Source organism: Hippoglossus hippoglossus, chromosome 12 (genome assembly GCF_009819705.1).
Source record: "Hippoglossus hippoglossus isolate fHipHip1 chromosome 12, fHipHip1.pri, whole genome shotgun sequence".
NCBI classification, from domain to species: Eukaryota; Metazoa; Chordata; class Actinopteri; order Pleuronectiformes; family Pleuronectidae; genus Hippoglossus; species Hippoglossus hippoglossus.
The window spans coordinates 13,903,890-13,926,240 of NC_047162.1; the positions used below are offsets into that span (position 1 = coordinate 13,903,890).

Sequence of the window (22,351 nt, forward strand, 5' to 3'; positions counted from 1 at the left end):
TGGACCATTGGGCCTTGACAGAAGTATGAGTCAACTCAAACAATAGTGAAGCAAGGTAAAGATAATTAACACATGCAGTCATGTCGGTGCATCTTGTTTTCTTGGGACATTCGGACAGATGATTCATCCAGAAACTCTTTTTTTGCGTCACTGGTGATGTTTAAAATCATAGAAGGGAGAAACACCTTTCATTGAGATATAAAACAAAATAAAAACTGACAATTAGTTTAATTTACAAAGAACAATCTCTAAATCCAAATAGAGGATTCCACAGCACAAAGTCATTGATGACTGACTGTTACACCCTTTTTAATTTTCTCTCATGTGCGTGGCCAGAGCCATATCTCCACCGATCTGCCTCTGTGTGCTGTGGGATCTTTATCTCCTTCCTCTCAGCTTGCTATCTCCTTTTCTTTTTATGTCGGTTTGCTCGGGGGCGGTTCTCCCTCCTTGTCTCCAGTCACAGAAACCTCAGTAAATACCTGGTACATGAGAGCATTTTTCTGCCAGCCATGAATGCTGATCGACGACTGAAAGACTGAGGGGAAGACGGGGAACGAGCCAGAGGCAGCAAAACACAGAAAACACTGTTGACACCAGGGAGAGAGACAGAGAGAGAGTGACAGGGAGAAATGAAGGCAGGTTACATCAGGTGACAGAATGATGAATATTGTGTCCCATGACCATTCTCAATTCCTCATGTGGTCAGAAGTATGTGGACACACGGGTATTTTTCTTTCAGGGGGGCTCGTTTTGACTCATCCCCTTAGTTCAAATTAGGTAATAGCTGAACATTGGTTAAGTCAGACTTCCTACTTTGTGTCAGCGGTTTGAGGTGGGCCCTTTGTGGTTTCATCATTACGACACCCCGTTCACAAAGCCGGGTCCATTAAGAAACACTGTTAGTGTCTGAATCTGGTGTGAAAGAACTGGACTAGAAGGCTTGGAGCTCTAACCTCAACATCACGAATGTTCTCGTCCACAAATCCATGACGAATACCCTCTCAGAAGCGCAGGAGCCGTTATAGCAACACATAAGATTAAGAAAATGATGTTAGATGGTCAACAATCAAAGAAATGTTTCATCTTCATCATACTTTTAGCCAAATAAAGTTAAAAGTAACTGACTATAGTAGTTGAGGGAAATAAACTTGTAAAATATGACTTTTGGGTGGTTTGTTTATTTGCAGGATTACATTAAAAACTACTCGACCAGTCTCCATGAAATGTTAAGTTTATTTCATTTTCTTTGGCATTGCAAGATAAAGTGTTTTTCAACATTTTTCCATTTCTTAGAGAATAAAAAATCAGACACGTTAGAGGAATGATATTTATGAGTGTGTGTAATTTGGTGCAGATTCAAATCTGGATCTAGTGAATTTAAATGTAGTTTCACCAGGGGACTGTTGGATGTATGAACTCTCTGAGTTATTGGGTCAGGCCATCGAGTTTTATTTTGTGAACTTTAGGTTTTCTAGTTACACAAAGTGGCTGAAAGTGGCTGAACGAAAGCAGATTCAGACTTTTGCTGGAAGGCTGAGAGGTTGAGAGGAGAGATCCAGATTTGCTGGTTGGACTGGAAAGGCCGGAGGGGGCGTCGGCTGCCTCGCAAAGCTCGACAGGTGTGGTGAGAGACAAACAAAGAGCAGACAGACTCAGCGGAGAGAAGAGGCTTGACTGCTGTGTCTGAAGAGGGAGAGGTGAAGCAGTGGTATTAAAATACGCACAACCGGTGGAGTGACGATAAAGCCAGAGTGACCACCAGTCCTGTGTGAGTATGGCCAGTTTCATCAAAACCTGGAGGGAGTGAAGTGTGTGAGAGAGTGTGTGGAGCGAAAGCACGAGACTGTAAAAAGTTAAGGATCTAAACTTTACATTCACAGTTTCTTGTTCAAATCAACAGTGTCAGAAACAAATCCAGGAGAGGTGGACGTTACCAGGCAGAGAGAAAAAGACGGAAACAGAGAAAGAAAGATGGCCGAGGCCCCGAAGATTGAACTCTTCGTTAAGGTAAGAACCGAAATACTTTTGATGTGCCAATGCGTTTAAAATAATCTGTTTTAATACGCACAACAGAGTTGAATAGAGTTAAGTACGCTTGCAATTATTTAACATATAAATTAACCAGTACATTTCCATGTGTCACTTGACTTCTTTTATTTTCATTTAATTTCTGATCACTCATTCATTATCACAAATTTATTTCTTGATATTGTGCGAGACTTTCAAACAAAGTGTGTTTAATAAATAATTAGTGCCTAGAAACTCATAACACACATTTCACAGGTATATGCAGCTGAGAGCTGTGGCATCTGTTTTGTGTTCCAATTTTAAAGTGTCCTGCTTCAAAATGCTTCAGCTTTCAAAGTCTATAATATGTATATATACACATATTCACATGTACATATACATGTGATCTGATATGATGTAGCTGAGGAAGCAAACACCATGTAAATACTGTGTTTCTTAATCTGGGTGGAAAAGCAGCCTCAACCCTCCATTTAAAATTCCTTCAGACTGTCAGGGCAGAGCAGGCTTGACAAGAATACCTATGCAGGTATTCACAGTTTGGTCAGATGCATTACAGCACTAAAACCAACCAGTGTCCGCCTTTGGTGTTTTCCCTTGCTTGCGAGGAATGGAACCAGTTTTATTTCTGTTCCTTGTCTGTTATTGGGTTTTTCCTGCCAGTTTCCTCTTTCACGTGCGTTGTTTCAATCTCTCAGTTGCCAGAATGTTGTTCGATGAATGCATGTGTCTTTGCATTCATCTCTCCCTTATGTGCAAGTTGAACTTTTTTGCCACTTTTCTGTGTTTTTGGCTCCTGCTTATACCCGACTGCCCCGTCCCGCCTCGGCACTCTGCAAACCCTGTCCCCTTTCTCCTGCCTTCGGGTCCTTCCCCTTGCAGTGGTTGTAATTCTTCATGATCTGTTTTTCCATCAGGCCAGTGTGGACGCTGAGAGTGTGGGCAACTGCCCTTTCTGTCAGAGACTCTTCATGATTCTTTGGTTGAAAGGGGCCAACTTCACCCTCACCACTGTGGACATGAAGAGGTGAGAGCACTTACTTTTCTCTCTTCATAGCACATATCCAGTATAATATAAAAAACACACATTATTTTACCATGGACCTAACTCGCTTTCTGATGAAATCTCAGCAGACATTTGAAGCTTTTCGGTTGCATTCATGGCCGTACATGGGGTTCATCGTATTGGTCCCGGCCCTTGCATGACATAACAAAGTGTTGTGGGTGTAAAGGAAATAACCTGAAGTTTAAATGTTTGTCATTACCTCCGTGTTGCTTCATACAGGCCTGCAGGGGGAAGCCAAATGAGAGAATGCATTGACTGCAGCGTGCAATAGGCGCAATAAGGCTGTTGTAATAACTCATCGACAGACGGCTGCTTTCTCAATGACACAGTCTCCATTCAGATAAACTTACCCACAAGCCTTTTTAGACTGAGGAGGTTAAGATGCATTCCTGTTCAGCACGATCAAACCCTACAGGAACTACCTGCTCTCTGTCACCACGCGTCCTTAATATAAGACATAAGAGTAATGACAAATGATAATAATAATACTAATCATCATCAGGAAATAGAATCTACAAATGATAGTGAAATAGTGAAAAATAAGCATTAAACTAAAGATCTTCCTAATCACAGTCCTATGGGAAAGTAAATGATAAATTGACTGTATTTATTTAGAGTTTTTCTTACAAGCCACATGCACACACACATTCAGTGCTACTATATACTGCGCGTCTGTCACACACCACCTGCAAAGCCTTCAGGGACAATTTGGGGTTCAGTATCTTGCCCAGCAACACTTTGGCATGTGGACGGGAGGAGCCAGGGATTAAACTATCAATCTTCTGGTTAGTAACGACCTGCTTTAGCCCCTGAGGCACAGCCAGCTCCGCAAGTGGCAGCTGGAAGGAAGAAAATCCACTGGGGTGTGAGAAAGTTATGATTCATGTACTTATAGACATAATTTGACTTATTGGAGTTGGATTTGGGAACAGATTTCCATCAGAGTTATTTGGCAGGAAATGTTTAATGACATTTGAGAGCCAGAGGTCAATTGGCTGGGTCATCATGGAATTAGGTTTTTGGATTTGAAGAGTCTTGACCATCTGGAGAACCATCATGATGAGTGTTCTGGGAGGATGGGTCAGTCAGGCTTTATTTGGTGATTGTTTTGTTCCTTTAGAGAGGTGAGTAAAATACATGACTTGGACACTGTGTTGTGTGTAACTGTACTCACTCTCTCTGCTTGTAAAAAAGGAAAAAAGACCCTTTCATTATTTATTGATTAATATTAAGGGGTTTAATAATTTATTAGCCTCCTGAACTTGGGAATGAGGAAGTGAAACTAAAGAACAAAAGGGGAAAGTATCAGTCAATGGTTGTTAAAAGTTAGCGTAAGGGTTGTTTTGTTGGTTTTGGCTTTTGTTTGGTTCCAGGTCAGGACGTTTGTTGTTATCTGATCGATGCTGATTAGGTAAACCTGGTTTGTTTCCTGTTTCCAGGACACCTGACGCGCTGAAGGCTCTGGCTCCAGGCTCTCAGCCTCCATTCCTCATCTGCAACGAAGAGGTCAAAACGGACACCAACAAGATTGAGGAGTTCCTGGAGGAGACGTTGGCTCCACCACAGTGAGTGGACTGCATCCGGTTCATTCAAACACATTGATGATTGCTTAATACATTAGTCTATCTGGTATTCTTCAGTTCTTTGAAACGCATTGACTATTCTATCTGCTTTTCTCTAAACGGCAGGTTTCCAAAATTGTGCTGTCGATACAAGGAGTCCAACGGCGTTGGAGAGGACATCTTCCGAAAGTTCTCAGCATATATAAAGAATGCCAATCCTGGACTAAATGACAGTGAGGGAGTTAGTTCAAAGATGGATTTGTTGAATTTATTGGGTTTTTTTTCATATGCAGGAGATTTTAACACTTGACTTTCTTTCAGTGCTAGAGAAGAAATTTCTATCGACTCTGGTGAAGCTGAACATGTACCTGGAGATGCCACTTCCTCATGAGCTGCAACAGAGCCCCAATGCCAACGAGTCGCCCCGTCTCTACCTGGATGGCGACTGCCTCACCTTGTCGGACTGTAACCTGCTTCCCAAACTCAACATAGTGAAGGTGAGCAGAGTTCGATGGGGCTTTGTGTATAAAAAAAACGTTATTTACACAATCTCCTTTATTATCTCAATGGTAAAGATTAGTTCAAAGAGGTAATGAGCTATTCCTGGATTTAAATATTAAAAATTCCTTCTAGTAATGTATTGAAATTTCTCTGTTTTTACAAATAATAAAATCCTAAAACCCCTCTTCCTCCAGGTGGTGTGTAAGGAGTACCGTGATTTTGCCATCCCCAAGGCGCTGAAAAGTCTGACGCGTTACCTGGACAACGCCTACAAACAGGATGAGTTTCGCTACACCTGCCCAAATGACTCAGAGATCCTCAACGCCTACCGGTCTGTGGCCAAGTACCTGACCAAATAGATCCAGAGGGAGACATGTAGCATAAGTGAGAGCAAAGAGTAGAATGAAAACCAACGACAGAGAAAAATCTACAAAAAGCTTCAAAACTGCACATGATTTATGTTTTTTTGTCAAAATAATTGAAAGGACTTTTTTTTTTTTTGCATTGACATGTTCAATAATTAGCTGCTGTTGTTACTCTAAAGTTGCTTAAAATTTTGTATTTGTAGATATTGTCTGTACTGTTGCATGCTCTTGTACTGATGTGGATTTCTTCTTAAGCCCCTGTAGAGTGAGAAAGCACTGTAAATCCCACAGAATGTTTGCGTTATGTCTTATAGTGCATGCATCTATTGTGTCTAAGAATTTATTCGATGCCGATTGCATTATACTCATATACATTTTTACGTGGAAAAACCTCAAATTTACGTAGGTTTTAAATATTCATAAAGTTTAAATCAACTGAATAAGCCAGATACAGAGTTTAAAGTTGTTTAAACTGTCACCATGACATGTATGCGTTTCCATTTAGTCAGTAATTGAAAGAGAATAAGAGTATATATCAAGAACAATGATGCAAATAATGATAGAATAATTGAGTTCCGTCCGATTGTAAGGTTATTTTTGCATGGTGGATTAAAATAAAAAAGGAAGTACGAAGATCTTATTGTTGTTTTCATAATATCTAGTTTGTTGCAGGAAAGGAGCAACACTGTTTATTTTATTGATTGCAAATGTGTATATACTGTATCTCTGCACCTGTATGTGAACATCTGTCATTTTACCCACCTGTCTTGATGTCCCCAGAAACAGAAATAAAATGATTTTGTGCAAAACAAATTTGCTTCTGTAATATTCTATTGTCATTTATAGGCTGCATTATATTATTGGATTATCATAACAGGTTTAAGCAGCATTGTTACTGGTCATGGTGGTGGTAATCTAAACTAGTGTATATACTGATGGGTAGTTTGTTTTACTGTATAATGTAAATAGAACATTTTATTGTTGACATGATTGTAGAGGTATAAAGTGGCACAGATACACCTCAGTATTTTAGTCAGTACTTCATATGAAATCAAATCAAATATACTTTATTGTCCCCATGGGGAGATTTTTCTTGGGCCAAAGTGCTACAACAGCTGCAGAACGGTACATTGTACAACAAACAACAAAAAAGTCTGGATAATAATAGTGCAGAATAAAAGTGAGTTAAATATTACACCTGCCTTAAAAAACACTTAAAAATATAGCTGCATTAGTAGCACACAACTCATCAGAGACAAATATTTTACCTAGTTTGTAAGTGCTTTATTGCTCATATAAACAATGACACATATACATTTAACTAAAAGCAAGCATAAATAAACAGCAAGGCAGACTGAGGCCTGCCTCTGACAGGGAACAGGAAGCATAATCATAGAAAATATTAACAGTCATGGTTCCACACAAAGCAAAATGTGAAAACAGCAGTGGTTACAAACTTCTTACATCAATAAATGCAGTATATGAACAAAAGCAATAATAATAATAATAATAATAATAAATATAATTAAAGCCCTCAAAAAGCCAATTAATTTGCCTGAAAAATAATAATAATCCTTACAATTTCAATAGGGCCTCACTGCCTCACTGTCTCCCACTCTGTTCAGTGCTCGGGCCCTAATGATAAAACACTACAAGGATGTAACTCATAAAAGAGTAAATATACTAAGTTACTTTCCAGCATTGTGGTTTTCATATGAGATAGTAAATCTCAGAGTAACATTACTGTAGTAATTCTATAGTATTAAAAAGTTGTATTCTTTAATGGTGCAGAACATCTGGCTCCTCTTCTCTTCGTGTGGATGTAAACAGGAAGTCCAGAAAGCGCCTGGCCGGCCCCTGATTGGACGAACGCTCTGAGCGGTACCAAGGCAACAGCAGAAATCAAACACCCCATTGGCGGACTGGGGGATCGTGGGCGGGACTTAGCGAGTGGCAGCACACAGAAAACTTTGTTAGCTCCTTCGCTAACATCGTATCATCGTCTGCTGAGACATGACAGGAGCGTGAAGCGGCGCGACACGAACCATGGAGAGGTCAGACCCGCGGTCTCTGCTCCGTGCGCGTTCCATTGCGCCTTTACGTGAAGTTGACGTCGGTTATTTTACGTTTACTGGCAAGACGGCTAGCTAGTGTAACCGAGGCTAACGTGATGCTATGGCTAACGTTGAGAGAGTGTTGAATAACCAATTGAATTCAACGCCAGCTTACGATGTTACTGTGTCGTCGGCTCACCGCCGTAGCTCGACTTGTTGTTTCGTGTTGTTTGAGTCAAACAGGAAGACAGAATATGAAGGTGTTTGCCGCAATGCTGCTAATTCACTGAGTTCTTCTTTTCAGAGTTTCCCCTTTTTCCTCCTCCTCCTCCTCCTCCTCCATGACATGCTACTTTCAGTTTTGTACATGTATATTAAAGCAGTGTTGTATTTCAGGATGGACTGCCAAGGCGACGATGATGGAGACATGTGCAGATGGGCCACTTCAGTAAGTGAAGCCCGTGAGAACGAACAGACATGAATACAGAGCCCTGCGGTGCCTCACGGCTTTTAAATCTGTGCTAAATCACACATTTCACTTGATAACACTCAATACGTTAATGCTTTCCACTTGTGATGATGATAATAGTTCAATGAATTGCTTCTATGAAGTATGAGTTGTACATTTGGGGCGGCTGTGGCTGAGGGGTAGAGCGGTTGTCCTCCAACATGCAGGTCGGCAGTTCGATCCCCAGTCTTCCTTCCCCATCTGCATGCCGAAGTGTCCTTGGGCAAGATGCTGAACCCTGAATTGCCCCTCATAGAACAACAAAGTGCTGCTAATAGATGCACTGTATGAATGTGTGTGTGAATGGGTGAATGTAAAACTGTACTGTAAAGAGCTTTGAGTGGTTAGGGTTATCAAGGGACATCAAGACTAGAAAAGCGCTATATAAATACATTTACATTTCACATTTAAAATTGAATATCAATCACATTTTATTTGTAGAGCCCATATTCACAAATCACAACTTGTCTCACAGGGATTAACAAGTGTGACATCCTCTGTTCTTAACCCTCAGCAAGAGTAAGGAAAAACTACCAAAAAAAACTATTAACGGGGGAAACAACTGTAGAAACCTCAGAGAGGGTCACATGGGAGGGATCCCTCTCCCAGGACGGACAGAAGCGAAGTAAATAAAACTGAGAACTTCAACAAAATAACAGTATTTACAACATTGATTAGAAGAAACAGTTTGTAACATAATGGAAAAGTGTGTCAATGTTTAAAGTATTTGTACATAAGAAAATGTCCAATAGAGATGAAGGGAGCAGCAATGACAAATGAATTGAGGAGTTATTGTCAGTAATGGTAGAATATGCGAGTAGGCCTTTGTACACAGAATGCAAACATTTAAATGTTTCACATAATGTTCCCTTCAGAAGCAACTTAATCAGAATGGGAACGAGGTCTATTGTACATGTCCTGAATGAACCATAACCCTCAGTTAGTGAAGTCACTAACTACCAGTTCAAGGAAATGTCTATGGAGGCCACTGCAATTAATGTTGGCTGTCTTGACATTTAACGAAATGGTCTTGAAGGCTGATGTGTTCCTTTCCTTAAATACACTTTTTACACCAGGATTAGCTGGAAAAAAAGCTTTGTGACAAAACAGTAAACAGGCTGTTTTTATGATTTTCTTTTTTAGAGATGTGTGGTTCTCAAAGGCAGCTGTGCTACAAACATATGATAGAATACAGAATATGATGCTTTGCTGTAGATTAAACTATTCAACAGTGTACAAAGTAGTTCAAATTAACACAACCTCTACAGCAGTAAGATGCAAAACACACAGTAATGCAGCAGTGATATTAATCCAAACACAACATATAACACTGACTGGGACCATTTCTCTGCATAACCAATACTGTTTGTTTTGATACTTTAAGGATATATTGTATTGTAATGCTATACTGCCTGATCACCCATAAAAGGGCCTAAAAGGTTCTTTGGATTCAAGAAATTGTGCCAACCCAACCTTTGTTTGTAGGTGCTGCTGAACAGCAAACATGAAATCAGCGCTCGAGTGCAGCAGTTTGTGGAGGAGAGGATGCAGACCACCATGGTATGAGATACACTAATTATTGAATGTTTGTTTTCAGTAAGCTGGACTGTGACCTTTAGTAAAGACGCATTATATCCCCTGTACAGTTTGCTGTGTGGCACATGTTGACTGATCCAACATATTGGCCCATGCCTCTGATTAGTAAGAGTCCAGCAGACTTGGCTCCATTGTTTTATGACTGATAGCTGATGACCATCAAGATCAAGTTTCATTTTATTGCACGACTATTTTGTTTTAATATTTTTCAAATTAAAACAATTCTTTGTCGTAAACCCAGAGGCAAAACGTAATCTGTTCATATTTGGTAAGTGAGGACTTTAAACATTGATAATACGTTTTTCATTGTTGTAACTGTGGTTTTGAGTTTCAGTCGACTTTGGCAATGCGGCCTGCACAAAGATCTCTGCTTTTGTCTTTAAATAGAGAAGGAAAACGGTTTCCTGTCAAGGGCCTTTACAAGTTTTTGTAACATCCTTTAATGGCCGTACTCTCATAATGGAAATCGTATATCACACTCACTTCTCTAATGTGTTTACCGCAACTGCTTCTCTTCTGGTCATTAAGGACATTGCTGCTGTTGTTGTTCTTAGTTCGGAGCTTGTTGTGCTTTGCAGCTCAGTGATTTTCTGTTGCAAGTTGTCTGGCAAATCAGCTGATTTCACATGAATCGGCTTAATAAACAGATTCAGTTCCTTCTGTGTACTTTTCATGTCCTGATCGCTCTCGAGAAGTTGTTAAGGGTGTATGGGGATTTTTTTGTTTTGTCATCATTACAAACATACAACTTGCACAAAACCTGCTTAGAATTGGTATATCATATCTAACAGGGACACAGCTTTGGACGTTAAATGATTATTAAACCAGCAGCTCTAATGCTCTGTGTGCAACTACACTGCATTCCCCTTTCATGTGACCATACTGTTGTTGTGATGCTCTTATCTGTCTTTTAGCTCACTGGTGTGCTGATAGGAGCTGCAGTCGCCGTCTCACTGATTGGCATCGTGGTCCTCTTCCTTTACAGGAGATACAAGCTTGCCCGTGAGTCTTTCAAACTAATTATTAGTTTCTAAGCTTGGTAAAACTGAAACTCCTCCACCCTTATTGTGATGTTTTGCTGTATCATTATATGCCAATTTGGTGGCTGGACATCGCCGAACCCCAGCTGCTATATTTGTTTTGTTTCTTTAGGGAAATGTGTGTGTGTATATATATCTTCTTCAGTTTTCTTCATAATGTGGTCTTAACACATCTATATGCATTTTCTGTCACAAGGTAAACAACAGCCAGGTGTTCCTCAGTATCGCTTCAGGAAAAGAGATAAAGTGCTCTTCTATGGAAGGAAGATCATGCGAAAGGTTTTCTCCATTTCCATTTTTGTCTTACATGCACACACAAACACTTGCAGTCTGATAGATTCACATTTTATGTAAATACAGTAGGCCTTTATTGTCACTAGTTGTGCTGTATGAATCAAAATTTTCTCTCCATAAAACTAAATGTAATCTTTTTCCCCAATGGCTGAGTGGTGTTATCTTGCATGAAATTAAGTCTACTTTATCCACCGGCCCTATTTCAATATATAACATCAATGTCATGCACACTAATACAGTAAGACTGAAGATTTAAGCTTAGTATTGAACATAGATCCTCATATTAACATTATCTTTCTTAAATCAAGTTTTCTATATGCACAAAATGTTTGTTTGTCTGCTATAAATATGATAACATTTTTTTAAATGTTTGTTTTTGTTTGTAAGGTCCAGACGTTGTCGTTGATTCCTCCCCCCACCTCCACTTCAGTATCAAAGCAGCCGCAGCGCATTCGCAAACGAACCAAAGTCCTAAGCATAGCTCGCAAGTATGTATATCAATCCTTATGTTATATTTTCCATGTGCAATTAAAATTTGTTTTGCATATTTATTATTGGAATTCATTTGATATTTTTTTTCAACATTCCTACAGAATCCTTCGGATCCGTAAAGACCCTCCCACCCTGCAGCCCAAGGAACCCCCTCCCTCACTGCTGGAGGCTGATTTAACAGAGTTTGATGTGCAGAGCTCTAACCTGCCCTCTGAGGTCCTATACATGCTGAAGAATGTCAGGTAGAGTAACAAAACCTTTCCCACAGATTTAGCCTCTTCAGTTGGTTTTTCATAACGTCTTTTTTTTCTACAACTTGCTGTAGGGTCTTGGGACATTTTGAGAAGCCCCTGTTCCTGGAGCTGTGTCGCCACATGGTGTTGATCGAGCTGCAGGAAGGCGAAGGTCTGTTCAGGCCGGGAGACGATGACGACAGCATCTTCGTGGTGCAGGATGGACGACTCGAGCTCTGTATCCAGGAGAATGTATGTGGAGTTAACCTTCTTATCAAACCAAATTCATATTAGTAACTCATCTCTCACACAACCATTTGATCCCTTTGTGTATAAACAAAATTTATAACTGGAAAACTCAATTGTTTATTGTTGTACACTAGGATGATCAGTAGTGAGAAGGATAGAACAACATGCAGGAAGGTTTATTTATTTATTTTTTACATTAAAAAAAAAAGTCAGACGAGCTGCAAAAATTTGAAGAAAAAGTGATTTCATTAAGTCCATCACTTTGGGTCCTCTGCAGACAATTGATTGGAAAAACCTACACAGTACCCAAAACTCTGTCTCTCTTCTATTTACCTGCTGATTGGGCAACACCAAACGAGAGAAAACATACGTGGAAGCCTGTTGTACACCTGTCGCAGATGTCACCAAGGAGAATCCGTGGAATTAGGGCCACTTAGACTCAGGTGACATCAATCTCTGCTCCTCGAAGTAACTCTCAATTGTACTTGTAGAAAAATATTAATGAAGTGCACCCTCTCAAAAGGCATAACAATCAAACACAAAGATTGTTAGCAGAGTTGAAGAATAGGTAAACGTTCCCCCTCTTTGGAACTGACTCTATTACAGCAGAAAACATTATCCTTCTTAAAGGGTCATGCAGGTCAGGGAATTAAAGTCTCCTACAGAAGAAAAACTGTGTGGACACAAAGACACAAGCGTTTCTCTAACACTCAGATCATGGCTGATGATAAAAGTTAATCGGGTTAGTGAGAGGAATGTGAACCTTCCTCTCAGCATACATACCAACACCGACTCAACATAGTTACATAATGGGATTGGAGGAAGTTGGGCCCCATGAACTAAAGTTTGGATCAATCCTGTTGTTGGTGTAATTTCTTGTATTTGTGTGTTTTCTTTAGGATGGTACAGAGCCAGTTGTGAAGGATGTGCACCCAGGAGACAGTGTCCACAGCCTGCTCAGCATCCTGGACATCATAACTGTGAGCTCTTTATTTCTCCTCCATCTTCACATCCGGCAACTTCATCTCCTTCCGTCCTCTGATCTGTCTGCGTCTCTGCTCCGTCTCTTCTCTCCACTGTTTATACTTCCACCCATGCATCTCAATTGCATTCATTTGAATTCTTTTGTTTATTTATTGCCCTCACATTCTGCTCAGGGCCTGCATTGTTTTGTTTCAATTTCCTGTTTGGTCACACTGTCCTTTGTTCAGCCATTTCGATGACAGGTTTTGAAGCTGCCTCCTTCAGGAACAGAACAGACACACGTTTTGCTGACATCTTACTTCACTCTAACAATTCCATTTTTCAAACTTTAAAAAGTTGGAAACATTGAAATTAAAAGGTAGAGACACCTGTTGGAAATGGAAATTAAACATAAAAATAGCTGTTATCTGATATCTTTTAACTTCTGCCAGCATTTTAAGGCAGTAGCGTACTTGTAAACTTATGTTTATAATTAATCATGCTACAGGTTTAAAATGCTGTAAGCACCATGTACCAGTTATATATATAAATATATATATATATATAGGATTCAATTTGAGAGGTAAAACTGTCTCAGTCCAAATAATTACTCCATGTGCAAATCCAATGAGGTGTTGATCAACATTGACAAAGTTCAAGTGACTGCGCAGTCTTGCTTATTTTCTAACAGTTTTTTTCTTGTGTTTGTCAGGGTTATCCAGCTCCATATAAGACTGTGTCAGCCCGAGCTGCAACCCGCTCCACCATATTACGTTTACCTGCATCTGCCTTTGAGTCAGTTTTTAAGAAATACCCAGAGACGCTCGTGCGCGTCATTCAGGTAACTGATTGCATTAAGATGGATGACCAGTGTGCAGCATTTGTTTTGCACTGGGACAAAACTCTCTTTAACACATCACTAAATAAAACACCATCATTTTAATCTCATTTAGATGTAACCACAGTTTGATGTATACGTTCTGCTCTGTTTATCTCGGTGTGTGTTGCAGATAATCATGGTGCGCCTCCAGAGAGTCACCTTCTTGGCGTTGCATAACTATCTGGGCCTGACAACTGAGCTCTTCAATCCGGTAGGAGGGAAGTTAATTAGTACACAGGAATTTGTGGGTATTCACACACTGTCACACAGAGAGGCTCTTGTTGAATACCAAAGCACCAGTCATTATAAATTTGTACATAAACGAGCACAGAAGGACACAAACACAAACACTCGGCCACACACATGCGAGCTAATTTCACACAACATTAAGCACAGCATCATAACTCAGTCCTTCATAAAGGCTCAGTGAAAATGAATACAAATGATTATAACCCCTCCAGAGAAAACAGGAGGACCAGCAGCCTTCTCTGACGTTATTATCAGCAAAAATATTCTTTCATGTTGTCATTTTTGGGAAAATATGTCAAACTTCACTTTTCTTTTTTGTGAGGCTTTAAAATTGTTCATTTTGAATGTTTGTAGTTATAAGTTTCCAAACATCCTGAAATATGTAATAAATTAAATACCATTTAATGTTAATATGAATGTGATGTCATCATCTGGAGGGTATCACTGATGTGTTGTTATGAGCACAACTGGCACAACTTGGAAAAATGTATTTATTTTTCTATTCAAACCAAACCACCATCTCCCAAACCTATTCTTTCTAGAAATATGTAATTTGCCCAAAAACCAGTGACCTTAATGTCTCGGTCTCCTTATGAATCCGTTCTATTGCGTTATTGTGTATATACATATGTATTGTTTGACTGCAAATATAACTGTAGGCCAGACTAACTGAAATGTGGACCTTTAACTGATTTGTTTTGTTGCCTAATCGACAGGACAGCCAGGCAGTGCCCTTATCCAACATAAACAGTGTTATGGCTGAGGCAAATTCTGGGAAGATGACTCGTCGGCTTCACTTTCAGGACGAGTTACCTGCTGGGACCGTGGAAGGCCCCGCAGAGTCAGGTCCTGCAGTCACACACACGCACATCAATTCAAACATATACTAAACGCACACTTAAAGCTGTGCTCTGTGTTGTGCTGATATTGATCCAATGTTGGTATTTCACTTAAACAGATGGTGTGAAAGATAGCCCATCAAACAGCTATAGGAAGCTGCGGTCCATCACCATGCCCACCGACTGCACAGGTGAGACACTGTCTGGGACAGAAACAATCACTAAATGTCATCTGTATTAATTTCCTGCACAAACCTATCACCGTCACTGATCTGAAAATAAGGACCCACACAGATATGCTTACTCATAACCCTCCTGCTCACAGGCAATGACCTGAACATGGCTTGTGAACGAGCTCGAGTCATGATAGATGAGGCTCCGTCCAGTCCTCTGACTCAAAAGGTAAGTCTCCCCTGCCATGACGGCAGAGGTTAGAATTGTAGATGGAACACCATATCCCAGCATCCACTGCATCCTGTGCTGCTTGTCTTGTTCATCTTCATTAGTCTCGCTCCTATGTCTGTGTCTCTAGTCCAGTCTGAAGAAGAGCGTGACGATGCTGCACACGCCCTCTGAAGTGTTTCACTACACAGACAGTGGGGGGCAGTCTGATGCCATCCACCTCAGTAAGAGCAGCACAATCCTCCAGGCCGCTAAGAGAGACCTGCTGGGAATCATCCAGCTGCAGGTGGGAGGTTGATTGCAGAAAATTCATATCAACTGGTATAAATATGTCAGGGATTACATCATTGCAAAAACAAAGATCATATTCATTCTGCTTGTACAGTATGTTGAGCAATGTGACACATTCCGATGGCAGTGCTACACCAATAGAGAGCAGTGTATTTTTGGTGTTATTATAATAATAATAAGAATATACATATTCTGAATATATTTTTCCTTTTGCAGGATCCGACTCTGCTCGAGGGCAGAGTCACGCTTCATCAAGTCAAAGCAGGTTCTGTGGTGGCTCGTCAGGGAGACCAGGTTAGAACCACATCTTGAGTGTTTCAGTTGTTTCTCAACACATTTTTCCCTGTTGGTTATTTATACTTGTTAGTACTGACGTTCTCCCCTGAAGGATGACTTGGTTTACTGGTACTTTATTGGTATTTACTGTTAGGACTCCTATCAACGAGGGAAGAGGGAGTTCAGCTCCTGTTTTCTATCTTTTCTCTTATGCTTGTTAAGATTAAAATACGACAAAAGCCTGATCAATCTTCTCTCTTCAGGCTTATGCAGTCTGGTCTGTAAAGCTGCAGAAGTGTTCTGACGACTTGTCATGTCACACAAGACTTTGATAATGATTTTTAATTACATTTTTGATTTCACGTTTCTCTCCTCTGCGCTTTAGGAGGTGAGCATCCAGTTTGTGATTTCCGGACTTCTCCACGTTTACCAGCGGATGATTGACCGCGAAGAAGAGACGCGTCTGTTTGTGACGCACCCTGGGGAGCTTGTTGGCCAACTAGCTGTCCTGACAGGAGAGCCGCTCATATTCACTGTCAAGACTCAGCGAGACTGCAGCTTCCTCTCCATTTCCAAAACCCACTTCTATGAGTCAGTCGTGCCCACACTCATCCATGCAAAACACTGTAGAATTAAGATGACAAAACCGTAAAAGAACAATGATAACGGTCTGTTGGGTTTCTTTTACCTCCTTTTTACTCTTGACTGTTGTCTCTTCCTCAGAATAATGCGTGTGGAGCCAAACGTTGTGCTGAATGTTGCTCACACAGTGGTGAGGAGGATGTCTTCTTTTGTCAGACAAATAGATTTCGCTCTCGACTGGATGGCCGTGGAGGCTGGCAGGGCTGTCTACAGGTATTTAGCTGATGGCATTGTAAAAATGTTCTTTCACAAAACACGGACAACTTTAAAAACACTACTGCATTCATGTAGGAGCAGGAATATTTTGTTATATTCATTCTAAATGAGTCAACAGTGGAGGCAGCTAAAATCTTGAATTTGGTTTTGGGTCACAATCTTGTTTACAGATATACAGTGGATTCAAGTTGTCTTTTTTTCAGGCAGGGAGAGAAATCCGACAGTACGTTCATAGTACTGAGCGGCCGACTTCGCTCCGTAATCATGAAGGAGGACGGCAAGAAGGAGCTGATAGGAGAGTACGGACGCGGTGACCTTATTGGAGTGGTAAGGACCATGGAGGGGAAAAGACAGATGGTGGATAGCGGGTGAAAAACTATGAATATCTACCTCTAGTATCCTCATAAATGTTGATGACAGTTGATCAGCAATAACAGTGCTGACTTTTGATTATGTAAAACAGAAGGGTTATTAATTAACAGTAGTTGGTCATTACTTTCAAAGCATTGGCTTTGCTGCCAGTAAATAAATCATCCATCCATTATCTGTAGCCCTTATTCTGTGAGCGTCGCAGGGGTAAGCTTTGAGCCAATCCCAGCTGACATAGGGCATGAGGAGGGGTACATCCTGGAAAGGTCACCAGTGTATCGCAGGGCCGAGCTACAGGAACAACCATTCATGGTCACATTCACACCTACAGGCAATTTAGAGTCTCCAATTAACCGAACCCCAGTCTGTGGAAGGAAGCTGGAATATCCGGAGAAGACCCACACAGACAGGGCCAGTAAATAAAACACATAGAATGAAACACCTACATAAAACTGCATTGACTAAGTCACCTTACATATATTATTCTTAAATAATGTTTTTCCATCCCAGTCTGTCGGAGGGAGTGTGAGTGTGCAAACAGCAGCGGTCTCCTCATTTCTCATCTGGTCTTGTAGGAAGAAATTCTGTTTATCCGTCTGTTTCTGTTATACTGTATTTATCATTTGAACATAAACTTCCCAATGCTGCTCCTTAAAGGGTTTACATGTAAAAATAGATACTGATTTGCCAGTTTGAATAAACCACGTGTTGCTCTTCATCCACCGGCTGGTCTCTGCCACAACGCCTGCAATAAAAGCTGGGTTGATGGATGCTATGGTTACTGTTACCTGGAGAAGGGAACCGTTGTGGCTTCTGTGGGAAAAAGGTTGTTAGAAAGGTGTCTCGTATGCAGAGACATATTTAGTACTTCTGCGTTGACGTCAAGTGTTAATGATGAGATGGAGAGATCTTATTTATAGCGTCTGGATTAATTAATTTCTTGAAATGTTTGCAAGTGGCAAAACAACGCTCAGCAATCAGGGTCACAAAACGGAATTAAATCTTAAATCACATTCATGAAAGTGTTTTTTTTTTAAATTGAAAATGGGGTATTGTTTTCTTTATGTGAAGCTTTTTTTGGAAGTACATCGTTACATGTTGCAATCACAGTGTTTAAGAAAGACTTTATATTCTGCCCTTTTGTTTTCCGACTATATAAACAACGTAACGTGTCCCTCTTTTCTCTGCAGGTTGAAGCCCTGACCCATCAGAACAGAGCCACCACCGTGCACGCTGTACGAGACTCTGAGCTGGCCAAGCTACCGGAGGGAGCTCTCAGCTCCATCAAGAGGAAGTTCCCACAGGCAGGGCCAATTTAATTCATTTAACACATTTAATTTTTTTCTTAATAGATCAAGTCTGTGTAGTAATTTCCAAAAGCTTGGGAAATAGAGTTGATTGAGCGTCCTGATTAATTAACAGTCCAATGTTATTTTTATTACTCCTTACGATGTCTATTTAAAAAAGATTTTGTAATTAAAATCAAACTTTAATTTGCTGCACCAAAGGAAGCATGGCTGTCTGCTTGATGAATAACACAGAGCTGCTTCCTCAGGTTGTCACCAGGTTGATCCACCTACTGGGACAGAAGATCCTCCAGCAGGTCAACGGCCCCCTGACAAGTGTGTGTCTCTGCATGTGCAATGTTTTTGTCTATTATGTCAATATATCTGCCAACACACCGTGTCTCATCCAACACTCATCCAATGTTTTCCCACTGGTTATGTTGGGAGAGGTTTGTCTTATATGTTCTTCATGTCTCCAGCTCGCAGTTTGGCGCTCCACACTCCCGGCAGTAAATGGGACGCAGGGAACCAAGTATCCAACCTCTCAACTGTGACCGTCCTGCCTGTTTCAGAGGAGGTCCCTCTGACTGCCTTCACCCTGGAGCTGCAGCATGCGCTCATCGCAATAGGTAAAAATAAAGACGATGATAATTTTCAATCTCTCGATGACGTTTCATCCCGTTTTTATTGCAACAAATAACTAATTAAAACCAAACTTACTGGAAATATGAACACGTGAACAAACATCAGTGTGATAGGAACTACCTAAAATGACAGAAACCATCTTTGAGACATGTATGTATTTTGACTTGGTTTCGTCCATGTCCCTTTTACTAACAAGGAGGAGGTATTTATGGTTTCACTTTTGGGGAGGCGTCTTGTTGTCCATCTTTATAAATAGTTTTTGTCATAGGTCTTTTGAAAACTGAATGGAACAATCAAAGAAGCTACTTTGAGAATATTATCTTGTTTTGTATTTATTTGAACAAATCAAATGTTTTCATAGCACCTTAAGACACGTCACCTGTTGTAAGTCAAATGGATTAAAGTGATTGATCTTCACCATACAGGCCCCACTCTTCTGCTGACGAGTGAAGTCATCAAACAGCGACTTGGAGCTGCAGCACTTGACAGGTACGTTTGTGGCAGAAGTTCTCTTCAGTGGTAGTTATGGTACTGAACAAACACGTCAACATCTTTTCCTCTGTCCTACTGCTGTTTGGAACACTTTATTTTCTTTGGCCTTTTTCTCTTTGTGACTCATTGATTAAATTGTGTTCAAGTATGCTTTATTGGCACAACAGCAATATTGATCTATGTGCTGCCAGCAAGCAATGCCTCCAGGCATTAATAGACTCCTTTTCCTCTTCAGCGTCCATGAGTACCGTCTGTCCAGCTGGCTGGGCCAACAGGAAGACCTCCATCGCATAGTTCTTTACCAGACTGACTACACACTGACGCCGTGGACACAGCGGTGCATCCGTCAGGCCGACTGCATCATCATTGTGGGAATCGGGGAGCAGGACCCTGTTGTCGGGGAGGTGAGGTGTTGAACTAGTCATTTATAATTATAACAAAGGGTTAAGGTTAGGAGTTTTCACTCAATTTGCAATTGAGGAAAGAGAGGAAAGGAGCAAATCCTCAAATTTGAGAAACTGGAACCAAGAAATGTCAGGCATTTTGGAAACTGAACGAACAAAGCTGCTGACGTTGTATATTTTTGTTGTTAACAAATACCATAAAAAGACCAAAACCAACAATGCGGACGTCTGTTGTCTTCAAGGCTAGTGTTACTTTTTCAGCATCTATTAGTATGTGAAGGTCCACAAGAGTCCGTGTAACGTAGATTTTGTCATCAGGGTTTATAGTTTTACTTTATTTCATATAACTGCTCATCAGTGTAGTTTCACCCATCAATATGCAAAAAGAAGCAAATGCTGTGTTTGTTTTTAGAGGATGTTCAGCAGCAGATTTGGTTGCTTGAGTGATTTAATGAAACAGGACATGGTATGTGGGATTGAGAGAAAATTCAATGCCAATTATGATTATATTTATTCAACAATGAAGATGAAGCTTCAGGGTTTGTATACAGACAATAATTGCTTGAATAATCAATTCAACATTGATTTTGATCTTTTCATGGGTTTTGTTAACGATTAGGAAATAGTGAAGCCTTTTTGGGGGGATTTTCTGAGAAATCATCACACAAATAATTATGAACCGAGCTCTGTGTGTTATCAGGCTGAAATGTTACTAGAGCAGGTCTGTCTGCTCTGATTAAAAGTCCTGTCCCTCATGAATAATGGTTAAACCCAGAGGTTAACCAACACGATGGTCGCACGGGCGGTTAATGGTTCATATTTGACCTTTGGGCAGGGGAGGAATGAGCTGAAGGGTGGGTGGATGTTGTGAAAGAGTGGCGGGCGGGGCTGCAGAGAAAGTGAGTTCATGTCTAGCTGTTGAAGGACAGGTAATTGCCTTCATGTGGAGAAATGGGTGCCTGTATAATGGGAGATGGTGGGAGAAATGGAAAGATGGATCAATATTAGGTTAGGCACAGAATGAGTCATTGCTCAGGATTGATTTTATCTTTCAGGGCACACACACCACACACACACATACACACACACACATCGCCAAACCTTTCACATACACTACACCTCTAGCAGAGGTCAAGTTCACTGTGTGGCAGATGTGACCTTTTAACCTTTTTTATATTACTGTGCTCATTCAAGAGCCTCGTATAATAAAATGACCCCTTGGGAAATTGCACCAGAAAAAATAAAATGCAATACATAAAAATATAGTAACATTTATTGAGAATGAATCTCTCATATTTTTGCTATCATTACTCATCGTGCTGCATAAGATTCTTAAATATAAATATAATTACATGTAGCTGTTCAGGTACAATGGTAAATTTCATAATAAATTCTGGAATGACTCCTGCTTTGATAGAACAGCTGAAATTATTACTCAGCATAAACATGACACTGAAATCACATCTGCTGATCACTTACACTCAGTGTGGTCTGGAGTTTGCAGTATGTTTTTGGGGGCTGGTGCTCATTATTCCATCTGTGCAAGCAGGAGTCCCTCTGTAGAGAAGTGTGGAGAATAAAACGTCTGTGCTCGATGCCTTTTCCTCTAGCTGGAGCGCATGTTGGAGGGAAGTGCAGTACGTGCTCAGAAGCAGCTGGTGCTGTTGCACAGAGAAGACGGCCCCCAGCCCAAAGGAACTGTGGACTGGCTGAACATGCGAAGCTGGATCTCCAGACACCTCCACCTCTCCTGTCCCCGGAGGGTCTTCTCTAAGAGGAGTCTGCCCAAACTGGTAGGAATGAAAAATGGTGTTTCTGATCTTTCTCCCCTTCTGGCTGCCCCCCTCTGAGCCTCTTAGCATCTTATTCAACATCTTCATATCCATTTTTCCACTCCTCCTCGCTACTTGTATGACAGTAATTTCCTTTTTTTTCCAGTTGGAGCTGTATCAGCGTGTGTTTGAGAAGCCAGCAGACCGCCACTCTGACTTCTCCCGCCTGGCTCGCGTCCTCACGGGCAATGCCATCGCCCTCATTCTAGGAGGAGGAGGGGCAAGGTAACAATGGCCTAATGGGTGTTATAAATGTCAGACTGTCATTCTTTCTTCTTAATGTTATTGCTCGCTGGTACATCTAAGGCTTTTTGGTCAAAACCTTAAATTCTCTCTCTTTTCTTCCACGTGTATTTCTCCACCCTCCTATTCAGGGGCTGTTCCCAGGTGGGGATCCTGCGAGCTCTCTGCGAGGCCGGCATCCCGGTAGACCTCATTGGTGGCACTTCCATCGGGTCCCTAATGGGGGCACTATATGCTGAAGACCGCAGCCACAGCCGCATGAGGATGAGGGCCAAAGAATGGGCAATGGTGAGAGTCAAAGCAACTGAAACAGCACAACTCTAGTCTTGTAATA

General features: G+C 40.9%; 2 protein-coding genes across 5 annotated transcripts in view; both read left to right on the forward strand.

Moving 5' to 3' along the window:
- Positions 1 to 1,612: 1,612 nt before the first annotated feature.
- On the forward strand, positions 1,613 to 6,061 carry clic3 (chloride intracellular channel 3). Its single transcript, XM_034603001.1, has 7 exons — positions 1,613 to 1,771; positions 1,904 to 2,010; positions 2,946 to 3,055; positions 4,534 to 4,659; positions 4,783 to 4,889; positions 4,978 to 5,153; positions 5,352 to 6,061. The coding sequence occupies exons 2-7, from the start codon at positions 1,975 to 1,977 to the stop codon at positions 5,514 to 5,516; spliced, it is 720 nt and encodes a 239-aa protein (XP_034458892.1). The 5' UTR covers positions 1,613 to 1,771; positions 1,904 to 1,974; the 3' UTR covers positions 5,517 to 6,061.
- Positions 6,062 to 7,448: 1,387 nt separating this feature from the next.
- The window catches only part of pnpla7a (patatin-like phospholipase domain containing 7a), a 28,188-nt gene continuing 13,285 nt past the window's right edge, over positions 7,449 to 22,351 (forward strand). For 3 of the 4 annotated variants that reach the window (XM_034601925.1, XM_034601924.1, XM_034601923.1), the window contains exons 1-27: positions 7,462 to 7,576; positions 7,936 to 8,024; positions 9,570 to 9,644; positions 10,595 to 10,682; positions 10,917 to 10,999; positions 11,402 to 11,502; positions 11,608 to 11,748; positions 11,832 to 11,991; positions 12,888 to 12,968; positions 13,664 to 13,792; positions 13,962 to 14,042; positions 14,797 to 14,926; positions 15,039 to 15,110; positions 15,245 to 15,321; positions 15,452 to 15,607; positions 15,829 to 15,906; positions 16,274 to 16,479; positions 16,612 to 16,743; positions 16,950 to 17,073; positions 18,306 to 18,419; positions 18,671 to 18,737; positions 18,881 to 19,030; positions 19,472 to 19,535; positions 19,774 to 19,942; positions 21,553 to 21,735; positions 21,881 to 21,999; positions 22,149 to 22,305. In XM_034601925.1, coding sequence (XP_034457816.1) covers positions 7,944 to 8,024; positions 9,570 to 9,644; positions 10,595 to 10,682; positions 10,917 to 10,999; positions 11,402 to 11,502; positions 11,608 to 11,748; positions 11,832 to 11,991; positions 12,888 to 12,968; positions 13,664 to 13,792; positions 13,962 to 14,042; positions 14,797 to 14,926; positions 15,039 to 15,110; positions 15,245 to 15,321; positions 15,452 to 15,607; positions 15,829 to 15,906; positions 16,274 to 16,479; positions 16,612 to 16,743; positions 16,950 to 17,073; positions 18,306 to 18,419; positions 18,671 to 18,737; positions 18,881 to 19,030; positions 19,472 to 19,535; positions 19,774 to 19,942; positions 21,553 to 21,735; positions 21,881 to 21,999; positions 22,149 to 22,305 — 3,018 coding nt within the window. In that variant the 5' untranslated portion in view covers positions 7,462 to 7,576; positions 7,936 to 7,943. Of the gene's footprint in view, positions 7,577 to 7,935; positions 8,025 to 9,569; positions 9,645 to 10,594; positions 10,683 to 10,916; positions 11,000 to 11,401; positions 11,503 to 11,607; positions 11,749 to 11,831; positions 11,992 to 12,887; positions 12,969 to 13,663; positions 13,793 to 13,961; positions 14,043 to 14,796; positions 14,927 to 15,038; positions 15,111 to 15,244; positions 15,322 to 15,451; positions 15,608 to 15,828; positions 15,907 to 16,273; positions 16,480 to 16,611; positions 16,744 to 16,949; positions 17,074 to 18,305; positions 18,420 to 18,670; positions 18,738 to 18,880; positions 19,031 to 19,471; positions 19,536 to 19,773; positions 19,943 to 21,552; positions 21,736 to 21,880; positions 22,000 to 22,148; positions 22,306 to 22,351 lie in introns of all 4 variants that reach the window. The other variant, XM_034601926.1, reaches the window with a different exon arrangement.

Bases quoted from the DNA above. Each gene is read 5' to 3' on its own strand.
- clic3 (XM_034603001.1), top strand. From the start codon at position 1,975: ATGGCCGAGGCCCCGAAGATTGAACTCTTCGTTAAG. The intron at 2,011-2,945 runs GTAAGAACCGAA...TTTTTCCATCAG, and splicing joins AGATTGAACTCTTCGTTAAG to GCCAGTGTGGACGCTGAGAG. The intron at 3,056-4,533 runs GTGAGAGCACTT...TCCTGTTTCCAG, and splicing joins ACCACTGTGGACATGAAGAG to GACACCTGACGCGCTGAAGG.